This window comes from Schistocerca cancellata, chromosome 4 (genome assembly GCF_023864275.1).
Source record: "Schistocerca cancellata isolate TAMUIC-IGC-003103 chromosome 4, iqSchCanc2.1, whole genome shotgun sequence".
Classification (NCBI taxonomy): domain Eukaryota; kingdom Metazoa; phylum Arthropoda; class Insecta; order Orthoptera; family Acrididae; genus Schistocerca; species Schistocerca cancellata.
This window is the reverse complement of record NC_064629.1, coordinates 249382569-249395807: the sequence shown is the minus strand read 5'-3', so window position 1 is coordinate 249395807 and position 13239 is coordinate 249382569. Positions and strand designations below refer to the sequence as shown.

Sequence of the window (13239 nt, the reverse complement as noted above, 5' to 3'; positions counted from 1 at the left end):
CCGAAACAGTGAACGCAAATTGCGAAGGTGCTCCTCAGTGGAGGCCCCCGTGACAACAATGTCATCCAGATAGTTTATGCAGCCGGGAACGGAAGCCGTGAGCTGTTCCAAAAACCGCTGAAAAATGGCCGGCGCGCTAGCGACGCCAAATGGTAACCGCTGGTACTGATACAATCCACAAGGAGTGTTGATGACGAGAAATTCCTTGGAAGAAGCATCCAACGGCAACTGATGGTACGCCTCCGATAAGTCAAGTTTGGAAAAGAACTGCCCCCAGCGAGCTTGGTAAATAACTCCTCAGGACGGGGAAGAGGATAAGTGTCAATGAGGCTCGGAGCTTTGACCGTGGCTTTAAAATCACCACACAATCGCAGGCTCCTGTTTGGTTTAGAAATCACCACGATTGGCGATGCCCATTCACTGGAGGTAACAGGAAGGAGAATCCCTGAAGCTGTTAACCTGTCTATCTCAGCCTTGACAGGTGCACGCAACGCTACCGGAATAGGGCGTGCCTGAAAAAACTTAGGGCGAGCTGTAGGTTTAAGAGTAATGTGGGCTTCAAAATCCTTGGCATGACCCAGACCAGCAGAGAACACGGACGAAAATTCAGAACACAATCCATCCAGCTGTTGATACGGAATATCCTCAGATATGAGGTGCACATCATCATCAACGGAGAACCCGAACAACTGGAAAGCATCATAACCAAACAGGTTTTCAGTGCCCGCATGATTCACCACATAAAACGTGAGGGGCCTAACAACAGACTTGTAGGCAGTGGAAGCATCAAACTGGCCAATGATAGGAATTTTCTGTTTATTATAAGTTCTCAGATTTCGCGTAACTGGAGACAAGGGAGGGGAGCCCAACTACAAATACGTGCGAGAATTAATGAGAGTTCCTGCAGAGCCAGTGTCCACTTGCATGCGAATGGCTTTATCCAGAACACGAACAGTAACAAACAACTTATTTATTTGAGAAAGCACACAGTTAACATCCATGTCCGATGCCTCGTCCACGTCGACAGGAACTTTAGGGGACTGACACACAGAAGCAATGTGGCCTTTTTTTTCTACATGAATTACACGTGGCCCAACGTTTTGGACACGCGGCCCTGTCATGCTGTACGAAACATCGTGGAAAAGAATGAAGTGCAGAATGAACCTGCTTCTGTGGTTGCTGTTGGCACTGTGAGCATTGCAGCCCAACGCGATGTTGTTTACGCGAGTGAACCGCCGCCACATCTTTGTTCTCCTGTGAAACAGGCAAATTGTCCGTGTCGAAAGTTGACTGTACAGCGCCTACATCACACCACGCGTCTATTTGCGCGCCAGCAGCGTGAGACACTTCAAAGGATTGAGCGATACTTAGAACTTCCGGCAACGACGGGTTTGGCAGTTGTAGGGCACGTTGCCGAACTTCTTTATCAGGAGCAAGCCGTAGAATAGCATCCCTAACCATTGAATCAGCATAAGACTCATGATGAGTGTCCGTGACAAACTGACATTTCCTACTCAGACCGTGTAGTTCCGCCGCCCAAGCCCGATAAGATTGATGGGGCTGTTTACAACACCGGTAGAACGCCATGCGGGCGGCAACGACGTGGGTGTTTTTTCGGTAATAGTTAGACAATAAGTCACACATTTCTTGGAAGGACAGAGAGGCAGGTTCCCGCAGAGGGGCTAACTGAGATAGCAGCTGATAGATCTGTGGGGAAATCCAAGATAGAAATAACAACTTACACATAGGAGCGTCGACAATACCGAAAGCCAAGAAGTGTTGCCGCAAACGCTTCTCATAATCCTCCCAGTCTTCAGCGGCCTCGTCATAAGGAGGGAATGGAGGCGGAGAAGAGGAAGACAGACAATGAGTAAGCGACGTCGACAACGCCTGAATAGCAGCCGTCAACTGTGTTTGCTGTTCAATGAGCGCTTGCATAAGCTGTTCCATGTCTGCCCCGTCACGAACACACAAATCCACAACGCAGTGAAAATATCCGACCTTGTCGCCAAAAAGTGTTATAACCTTTAATCACCAATAATTGCATGGATATTCAAACACACTCACTTAGAAACAATAGCTGGTTACATGATAACAACTCAGTATCTCTTATTCGACTGCCGTGCCGTGACATGCAGCCAGCGCCGTTCGTAGCTAGGTGGCGCTCTTGCGCTCAGCCTAGTTGCGGAGCGCCTCTATCGCCATTTGCGTGTACTGTCGTGGCGGCAGTGTTAAATGTCGTGGCACTGTCACAACACCCACCATACTTCACTGGACATATTCCTTTTTTACTTATTCCTGTTCTCTAGAATGAAGAGGGAAAAAAGGTGAGTATCTTCAGGACATAGAAGTGGTGAAAAAATGATAGAAAGTGCCACAGGAAATAGTTACGGATGGCCTTAAAAACTGTTTCCATATGGATGACTTTAATAACTATTTCCACTGATTGTTAAAGACACACTTGGACAACTGCATTACATCCATCAGACACTGTTTTGAAGATTATGCAGTTATGTATTGTTTTTTAAAAAACAAAACATTTATCTGTGTAATTCTCATTATTTCACCCCTCCCCCACCATCATCACCACCAGAAAAAAGTCTCCCTCATACATTGGCTTGAGACTGAGTCTGGTCCCAGCAGCCAGAGACAGTGGTCACACATGTGTGAGATGCATTTGCATGAATGTGTGTGTGCATATTGTCTATATTGGAAGAAGGCCTTCTGGCCAAAGGTTACATGTTTAGTAGTCTTTTTGCGGTACCTGTCTGCGACTTGACATATTTGCTATATGGTGAGTAGCAGTCTATCCTTTTCATAATGCTGCTATTATTCCATCTTTTATTTTCAACTATCTGGACATATAGACATTGAGTTACACTATGTATCTGCAGACCTTGAACTACACTATGTATGATATCAATGTGTTACCATAACTATAATTTTAGTCATGTTTTTGTTGTCTTTATCAACACAAAACCAAAATGTTACTGCCCAAACCAACCTATTCCACTGCATACAGTACAAATCAGTCTGCACTACAACCTGAATTCCAGAAAATAAAACAGAAGCAAAATGAATATTGCCACTGCTTCATTCTATCTCTGTTTGCACACATATGACATCACATGCCACAACATCCTTACATCACAGGACAAAGTAAATGTTCATTTTGGTGAGGTCAATCAATCCCTTTGTTTCACAGTTGCTACACTTAATTAAAATATATCACGAAGGTTGAAGGTTTATTATTTCTTTACAACTTACCATCTTCTGTTCCTTGGCCACTCTCAACAAGACTTGACACTTCACTTCTGTACTCAGAAGCTAGTTGTTTTTTACTCCACTGTAGATAGTTCAAAGGAGGAATTATTGTTTCAGCTTCTGCATCTTGATTTAATTCTTCTCCACCACACTGTACAACTTCACAACTCTGGCTTCTGACTACTGATGAATTGGGTCTGAAATTTTGATGTGATACAGATGTTAAATACAGTTGCAACACAAGATGTTTACTGTTATTTATCCAGAAACTAATGAGTGGAGAAAGACTATTCCAATGGAGTGGTTTTTTGCATAAATGAACTGTCCTTAGAAATTATGGAAGGAACAGTGGCATTTTATGTCTCATCAATGATGAGGATATAATAAGTGGAGACATACTGAATAGGACAATGACGGAGAAGGTAATTGGTAACATCCTTTGCAAAGGAATCTTTCCAGCATTTGCCTTAAGTGATATAAGGAAATCATGAAAAGCCTGTTCTGGAAGACAACATGGGAATGTGAACCTTGTTCCAACTCAACAAGCAATCATCTTCAACTCAGATACATCTTATGAATGAAAACACACACAACACTGGCGTAATAGTCTATGGTATTTATTATTTATTCCACAAACTTGTTTTCAGTTGTTACACCATCATCAGGTTCAAGGGTAAATATGTGAACTTTTTGTAGGATCAAAGATTTTAAACTAGTGCATCTACAGAGTATTTCCATTTCCAAAGTTGAAAATTTTTAATGATTGATTTACGAATAAAACAAGAGGAATTATTTCAGTCAAAATGTGATATCAGATTATTTAACTAACATACAATATGTGACACACTAACTAATTAACAATATAACAAATTACAACAATTGTTCTTAGAAGAAAATAAATTAATAATAAACTTTTGTGACTTGTTGCAATGGAGTGGCTGAACAAACTAATATTGTCTTTAACAGGTCCTAGATTACAAACAGATAAGATATACTAGTGTGATTAAGCAGGTAAATGAAGCAGCTGTGATTATACATAGTAAATTTAATAGGTCAATAAAAATTACAGTAACTGAAATAAAGGGAAAAAATTGAACAATTGAGTAAGAGGTATAGTTCACAACTTGGCCTGGATAGGATTATGAGTACATCTGCAGTTAGAAGTGGTGAGTAAGGGAACAATGTCTAGTGATTCAGTACTAAGCATGAGCAGATGAACATATGTTTATTAATTTTCATTATTTCAAGGCAATTCATCTTCCTTCATTTATGGATATGATGTAATACCTGATGTTGCACCTTGTGACTATGGCCTTCTTTAAGCAGGTGGTCAGCAAAAGTAGTGTCTCCTTCCCTAAGTTTCCAACTTCCATGGTTCCCTTCAAATGGGTGCATATTGTCCCAGGAGACTTACCTTTATACAGTTTGCCACAGTTACAAGTGATTTTTTATATATCATTCTCCTCCGAAGCTGAAGTGCTGTCTTTACCATTGAGCAAAAAGTGTCCAACAGTGTTGTGTACACAAAATGATGTTTTAAAGTTCCTGGGCTTAAGCTTTCTGGCTACATTCAGTGAGAGTTTTCCTAAATGTGGAATTGTGCACCGTTAATGGTGTTCTTGAGATGGTGGGTTGAGACGAAGGTAAAGAAGAGAGTACACCTGTTGTTTTTGCCTTTTGTGCATTATGGAGTCCACCAAGGTAGGAGAGTAGCCATTGGTTGATCCTATTTCCTTGACTGTATTTAACTAACTGTTGGGGATGGACATTAAGTGATGAAAGGTCACAAGTTTATAGGTCAATGGGTGTTGAGAATTGGCAGGTATTATAATATCTGTGGTGGTAGGTTTCCTATAAATAATGAAATTATGAACATGATCACTGATGTCTATGGATACAGCAAAATAATTTATGCAGTTACCCCCAGATTCCACTGTGAATTTCAAACTGTTGTGTTTATAATTTAGCTCTTTGAGGAAATTTGAAGTTGTCTGGTACTACCTGTCCATGAGCACAACATATCAACTTACCTAGGTCAGCATCCAACCTTGGAAGAGAGTGGTTATCTTCCAAAAACTGTTTTTCAAAATAGTCCATGAATATTTCAGCAAGGACTTGACTGAGGGGATATTCCATAGCTAGACCATACAACTGTTTGTTTATCCTGATATTCAAATGGAAATAATTTTGTGTATCTAATCTAATGTCATCTGTGACAACAGGGTTAACTCAAGTCTGTGAAAATGTTTAGGCACTCCTGTACAGGCATATCAGTGAGTTCAGCAGCAGTATACAAAACAGTTTGATGGCATAGCTATGGGATCCTCCCCTCAGTCCAGTCCTTGTTAAAATCTTTAAGGGCAATTCTGTAAAACAGTTTCGGAAGATAACCCATTCTCTTCCAAAGTTGGATAGTGGTTTAGGTATGTTGATGATATGTAGCCAGAAAGCTTAAGTCCAGGAACTTTAAAACATCATTTTATGTACACAACACTGTTGGACACTTTTAGCTCAATGGTGAAGACAAGAGTTCAGCTTTGGAGGAGAATGCTATATAAAAAATCACTTGTAACTGTGGCAAACTCTATAAAGGTAAGTCTACTGGGACAATATGCACCCATTTGAAGGGAACCATGAAAGTTGGAAACTTAGGAAAGGAGACTCTAATTTTGCAGACCACCTGCTTAAAGAAGGCCATAGTCACAAGGTGCAACATCAAGTATTACATCATATCCATAAAGGAAGAAAGATGAATTGTCTTGAAATAATGAAAATTAATAAACATATGTTCATCTGCTCATGCTTAGTACTGAATCACTAGACATAGTTCCCTTACTCGCCACTTCTAACTGCAGATGTACTCATAATCCTATCCAGGCCAAGTTGTGAACTACACCTGTTACTCAATTGTTCAATTTTTTCCTTATTTCAGTTACTGTAAGTTTTATTGCCCTGTTACATTTACTATGTATAATCACAGCTGCTTCATTTACCTGCTTAATCACACTAGTATATCTTATCTGTTTGTAATCTAGGACCTGTTAAAGACAATATTAGTTTGTTCAGCCACTCCATTGCAACAAGTCACAAAAGTTTATTATTCATTTATTTTCTTCTAAGAACAATTGTTGTCATTTGTTATATTGTTAATTAGTTAGTGTATCACATATTTTATCTTAATTAAATAATCTGACATCACATTTTGACTGAAATAATTCCTCTTGTTTTATTCGTAAATCAATCATTAAAAATTTTCAACTTTGGAAATGGAAATACTCTGTAGATGCAATAGTTTAAAATCTTTGATCCTACAAAAAGTTCACTTCACAATATATTTATCTTTGTACTTGATAATGGCATAACTGTCAAAACCTGGTTTGTGAAATAAACAACAAATTCAGCAGAATATTACACCTGTGTTGTGTGTGTTTTCATTCATAATGTTTAAAATATTTTACCAAGAAGTGACTGAATAGTCAGTCAATGTAGGTGTACCTGTTGACTGCTCCATAATGAACTTTGGTCTAACTAACAACAAATAATACATCCACTTTGACAGCCGCCATTGCCTTCCCATCAAAATTTGCCTTCCTTACAGAATTGGAAGCTACAGCTCATTTGCTTCACCATAGAATACCACTTCAAACTCAAAGGACTACACTACTTTAATGCCCTGATATGATGATGAACAGAGTTCCCATGACACAAACAGCAACTCCTCAAAGTACTAATTAGCTGCTCATAGCATCTGTTTAATATCCTCGTTCATCCTAAATTCACTTTCATTTCCAACTTCACTCCCTTCTGAAACACATGAATGCAAAACTTTCATCAAGCACCTAATCTCATATTCTAGGCTTCACATGTACATTTTACACTCCTTGACAGGTAGAGCCAGCTGTAAATGTAACCACATTCTGGACAGCTTCATTATAAGAACTATGATGCATTTTAAATGAACAGGACTAGTTAAGACTTATCCTCTAATGTTAACTACCACTAACAAATCATGGCCAAGTGCAAGCTTGACAATGCAGCTGCACAGCATTCTACTCAGTGGAGCATGGACTATTTCAACAGTTGCTTCCTGAGCCATGCCATCTGGATCCCCCACAGCCACACCATTGTGACACATCTTTCAGCCACAAAGTGCCCTGGCTACAGCCTTGGTTGTCTCCCTGGCACCTTTCATATGTCCTCTTTTTGTTCTCCTGCTACTCCACCCCCTATTCTTACTTTATTGCCTCTTTTAGATTTTCCCCATTGTGCTAGCTCCAAAGACTATTCTTTCTCTCCCATTTCCATGTCAACATAAATTTATTTATTAATCTTATGTTATATTTCCTGCAAGCTATTTATTACTCTCATGTTGCATTTCCTGCAATCTATTTATTAATCTCATGTTCTATTTCCTGTTATTACTAGCATTTTTTGCTTTCTTGTGAAACTCTTCTCTTCCTTGGGCTCCTTTCCTTTCCTCATTGTTAATTCGTTTTCTTTTTTACATTTCTCTCTTTCCTCCTCTTCCTCTCTTGGCTGCAGCCTTGTCTCTGACTTCACTCACCCCTTGTAGCCTAGCCATCTCCATTTACCTATTCCACACCATCTGCTTTTCCATCTTAGCACTCCACTGAATAAACCACCTTCTTTATTATGATTACTGTGTACCCTGCTTCCTCATCCCAAATCATCACTCACCATCAGTCATGCTACAACCTTAGAAGTTTTTTTATGTTTGTGTGACCATGTTTTTTCACAATAACTGTTTTAACCCAAAGGAGAATGAAAGCTCAATTTCTCATGAGACAGACACCTCATGTTTCTGTATACATGGTCACCGAGCAATCCTTCATCACAAAGGTGAGTAGCAGTCTGTTCTCATTATTTGTATTTGTGTTTCTGAAATGTGCATATGAATGGAAAATGAAAAAAAAATATTTGGAAATGGATGAGATGCGACTGAGAAAGTCTTTCAGTTTGTTTTCCACTAACACATTAGAAATGCATCTGGCATTCAATTCCTTCTTCGTGGACCTAAAAGTAAGCCACTCGTGCCTAAAGCACACAACAAAAACAAAAGCACTAATTCATGCACTTAACTTATTACCTGTTTTCATTATCTTGGCCTGTAAGAGGGAGGGATGGTGAAGCTGAGAGTGACAGTGTCTCATGTTCTGCTGCAGCTGAACAAGCCCACTGTTCTACTTTTCCTTTACTCTGGGCAGTTTTCTTTTCCTTTCTGCGCTGTTTCTGGCACTCTGAGTCTTCATCAGAATCACTGTCTTCTAGCTGTGTTTTCCTCCTACTACTTATGTCTTGTATTTTCCAAAGGCTTTTTACAGCAGAAATATTGTCTTCACTGGCCAAAGTTTCCATGGTAGTGTTAGTTACACTCTCAGGTATTCCATTCTCTGCACCTGAAATGGAAAGTGGTTTGGTCACCTCAAAGAAGCTTACAAAGACACACAATTGAATGGAACAAACATATAAACAGTGACATACATGCAACACAACACAGACACACTTCTCTAACTACATAGTCAAGTAATATGACACACTGGTAACACACGGGACTCACATTCAGATTGGGGGGGGGGGGGGGGGGGGGGGGGAGTGTTTAAAGTTCCACCTGTTCATCCTGAATACATTTACTGTAATTTTCACAACACAATTAGTCAAGCAAAATGCTTGGATGGTTTCTTTGAAAAGGGCACAGGTAATTTCTGTTCCCATCCTTGCCCTATCCAAGTTTATGCTCTGTCTCTAATGACATCACTGATTGAACATTAAATCCCAATCATCTTTTTTTTTCCACAAGCACATAATGATGACCTGCACCAATCACTCAAGATGAGCATTTTAACCATTTAGAAGAAATGGTAATTATATAGAGTTAGGCACTGGAGATAATGCTTTACAGACAAACAGTCCAACATTTACAAATACATCTTAAAAATGTTTTAAACAAAACACATTGGTATTAATATTCAACAACCAGACTAAATTTTATCGCTTTCAGTTGTCCAATTTCTTTCTGCCTTGTAAAAGAGGTTCTCCCTTGATTCAGATGATGACATTTTGTGCTGTGGACTGCTCGGCACTCATCACATCCATCATATACAATGGACTGATAGCCACCCCATGTGGAAAAAGTTGTTTTTTGTGCTCCACATTTTTGGCCTTTTTCGAGAGCTATTGTTAGAGTGTTCAATTTTGGCATGGTGGTGTAAAATGTGCCGCAAAACCAGATATGTACGTAAACTGACTTCTAATATTTCCTTTGTGTACAAGTGTAATCGCAAGTATATGATAGATTCATTGAGAAACTTCAGGTACAATTTAAGCATGCTTTTCACACAGAGTGTATCAACGATCTTGCGTGTAAGACAATATATTGTGTATTTTTGTATGTTGAGTGCAGAGAGAAATGTATTTCATACCATATCATCAGTTGTAATCAACATTTGTACTTTATACAACTTTAGTTGTAATATCCTCATTCAGAGAACCATTCAACCAGAATTTCAGAAGATATCAACATGAACAAACACTCATTATAGAGAATTTTTGTATGTTTCAACTGTTGTGAATAGCATATTTTATACCAAATTAGCATTTGTAATTTGCAGTTACTTAGCACATATTGTAATTATCTTACTGTTTTACATTTAGTTTTCTCTTTCAACAGGGTTGTATATTGTCTGTATTCATTGTAAATTGACAGTATTTTCAAGGTTATTATTGACTAAAACATCAAAAAAATTTCAGAAAATTAGTAACTTTTACTCCAGGCTTCACTGTTACCTTAATAGAAATCTCATTTTGTGAAACAAATTTCTGCAGGTCTTAATGGCAATTAGTAATACTTTTAGCTTGATAGGTCCAGAAATCAAAAGAGAATCAGCAAGTTTATTTAAAGTTAGTCCTTCACTGTTCTGTAAAACAGCCACAATGCAGCCTCACTGTGAATGCTGCTCTCAAACAAGGCATGTGTTAGTTCATGTTTGTAAGCAGCTGCAAATTGCACTCATTTCTGTCAAATGAATACAAACTGCTGCAAAAGAGTGTGTTGGGAGAGCTCCTGAGAGTTATTTACTAGAGATACCAAAGATAGCTCAAGTAGTATCCCCTCTTGTGGATTCTGGCTCCTACACAGAAAGTATGGGATACATCACCAATTAACTGGCAGTGGCCTGTCAGTGGTAGGACTGTGTGTCCTGTACAGGGGAGCCAGGGACCAGGGAGAAGCCAGAAACATCTTAACAAGTTCAAGGTAATGTCTTCCACTGAAACCAAAACTGAGCCACGAGACTCACTTCACTAGTTGGGATACCTGATACGTCCTGTGACATATGGAATCAAATGCATAAGGGTTGTGGTTTATTAATAATCAGAAGTTCAAACATGTGGCAAATAATGGTACCCCATGGGGAAATGGCAGTAATGGTTAGGAAGGAACAACACGTGATGTGCTCTCTGTATGTAAGCCTGGGGGCCTCACTCAACACGCTGAAGGTGCTAATATTGCAGCCACTGAGGATAAAGGGTGCAACCAACTGTAGATTGTGGCACACGTTAGAACAAATAATGCTTGTTGCCTGGGCTCCAAGGACATAACTGGATAATTCCAGTGACTGGCAAAGAAAGCTGAGAAGAGACCAACAGCTTTGCTCATAGAGTTTCAACGATGCTCAGAATTTGTAGCATTGTAAGCAGAACTGACTGTAGCCCCCTGGTTCCGAGAACAGTGGAAGGCTTGAACCAGAGACTTCAAAGGTTCTGTGACAAGCTAGGCAGTGACTTCCTGGACTTGCACTAAAGTGATGAGGACTGTTTGATCCCCCTAAATGGGTCAGGTGTGTACTACAGATCAGATGTTGCTACCCGAGTAGTTGACTCTGTGAGGAGCACATGAGTGTCTTTTACAGTAGGTGGCTCTCACAGAGTCCACATAACAATAGCTGCAGGGGACCTGGAGGTGTCAGTACAAATTGTAAAGAAATTCCCCCTACAAAAAAATCATTAAAATTATAGTCATTAATTGCCAAAGCCTTCACAACAAAGTGCCAAGAGTTTGAAGCATTCCTAAAAATTAGAGCAGTACACACAACGCTTGGTACAGAATGCTGGTTATCAGCCAGAATTGATAGCAGTGAGATTTTTTAGGAAAATCTAAGTGTACATGGAAAGGATAGGCTACTAGTAAATGGAGGTAGTGTATCTGTTACAGTAGACAAATAACCCAAATATACCAAGATATAAATTGAAAGTGCATGCAAGGTTGTCTGTGCAAGACTCAGTAACAAGGCTCGGCATAAACTTATAACCAGATTTTTTATCGATTAATAAAATCAGGTGTAATCGAAAACCTAACTTCACTAGTACATGTTTCCCCAATTATACTGTCATCACTGGAAGAGACTTTAATCATCCTACAATCGACTGGAAAATTACAGTTTTCTAAGCAATGGGTATATCAAGATTGGCAAAACATTGCTAAATACCTTCTCTGAGAACCATATAGAGCAGATTGTCCAGAAGCCCACCTATTGTGGAAATGTATTAGATGTAATGGCAACAAACAGACCTGACATCTTTCAGGATGTCCACATTGAAACTTGTATCAGTGACCATGATGCAGTTGTGGCAACAATGATTACCACAGTGAAAATGGCAACTAAAACAATTAGAAGGCTTAATATATTCAGCAAATGAGATAAAGAGACAGTGGTGTTGTATCTCAGTAAGAAAATCAAAACATTTAGCTCTGAAGATGAGCATGTACTTGAATTGTGGCTCAAGTTTAGAAGACAAGCTGACCATGCATTTGATAAATATATACCTAGTATAAAAGTTCACAAGGCAAGAGGACCTAGATCAAATACAGTTGTTGTAAAGAAACTTTAACAGAAACAGAGACTATTGCAAAATAGGTGTAAAATGAAGCTCCAGGCTATAGTTAGGTGCTATAACCCTGTACAGTAAGCACTTGTTCACAAACTTCTCTACCATTGGCCAAGAGTATTATAGCATCACAAACCACCGAATCAGCATATGAGTCCCAGTCAGCTTCAGTTACAAACTGACAATGGTGGCTAAGACCATGAAGTTCCTCTGCTCTAATTCCGTATCACTGTTGCAGCCGTTTTTGACTATGCCAGAACTCAATGCGAGTACCAATAACATCTACATGTACATCTACATGGATACTCTGCAAATCACATTTAAGTGCCTGCCAGAGGGTTCATCAAACCGCCTTCACAATCCTCCATTATTATTCCAATCTCGTATAGTGCGCGGAAAGAAATAACACCTATATTTTTTCCGTACAAGCTCTGATTTCCCTTATTTTATCACGGTGATCGTTTCTCCCTATGTAGGTCAGTGTCAACAAAATATTTTTGTATAGTGTAGGCAGTCTCCTTAATAGATGTGTTACATTTTCCAAGTGTCCTGCCAATAAAACGCAGTCTTTGGTTTGCCTTCCCCACAACATTTTCTATGTGTTCCTTCCAATTTAAGTTGTTCGTAATTGTAATACCTAGGTATTTAGTTGAATTTATGGCTTTTAGATTAGACTGATTTATTGTGTAACCAAAGTTTAATGAACTCCTTTTAGGACAGCATCTGGCTCGGCGTCAGCCACAGACAGCACCTGGAACCTCTTTATCAGACAAACCAGGGAGGCCTTACGTGTGGCATTTGCAATGATAATTAGAGAGAAACTGACACATTTCATCAAAAGAGATTGGCAGGTTCTGGCAGATGAGCTATCTGACACAAAAGATGATACACACATGGAGAAAGCCATAGGAGAGAAAGCCTTACACACATTAGGGTCAGAGACACCAAAAGCTTGGAAATGTTGCCAAAGTTGTTTTTTGTATGCATCCCAATTTTTCAGAGTACCATCATACAGAGGAAATGGTGGTGGCTTCATCAACGGCGGTGAATCCTGGCATGTCATTGAGGCTG

The 13239-nt window shown here is 39.4% G+C and overlaps 1 protein-coding gene across 1 annotated transcript in view; it reads right to left on the bottom strand.

Annotated features, from left to right (window-relative positions):
• Positions 1 to 13239, bottom strand: part of LOC126184063 (KICSTOR complex protein SZT2-like) — a 513866-nt gene that overhangs the window by 192321 nt on the left and 308306 nt on the right. The window contains exons 14-15 of the mRNA XM_049926423.1: positions 8372 to 8681; positions 3268 to 3461 (exon numbers count right to left, since the gene is read on the bottom strand). Coding sequence (XP_049782380.1) covers positions 3268 to 3461; positions 8372 to 8681 — 504 coding nt within the window. The remainder of the gene's footprint in view (positions 1 to 3267; positions 3462 to 8371; positions 8682 to 13239) is intronic.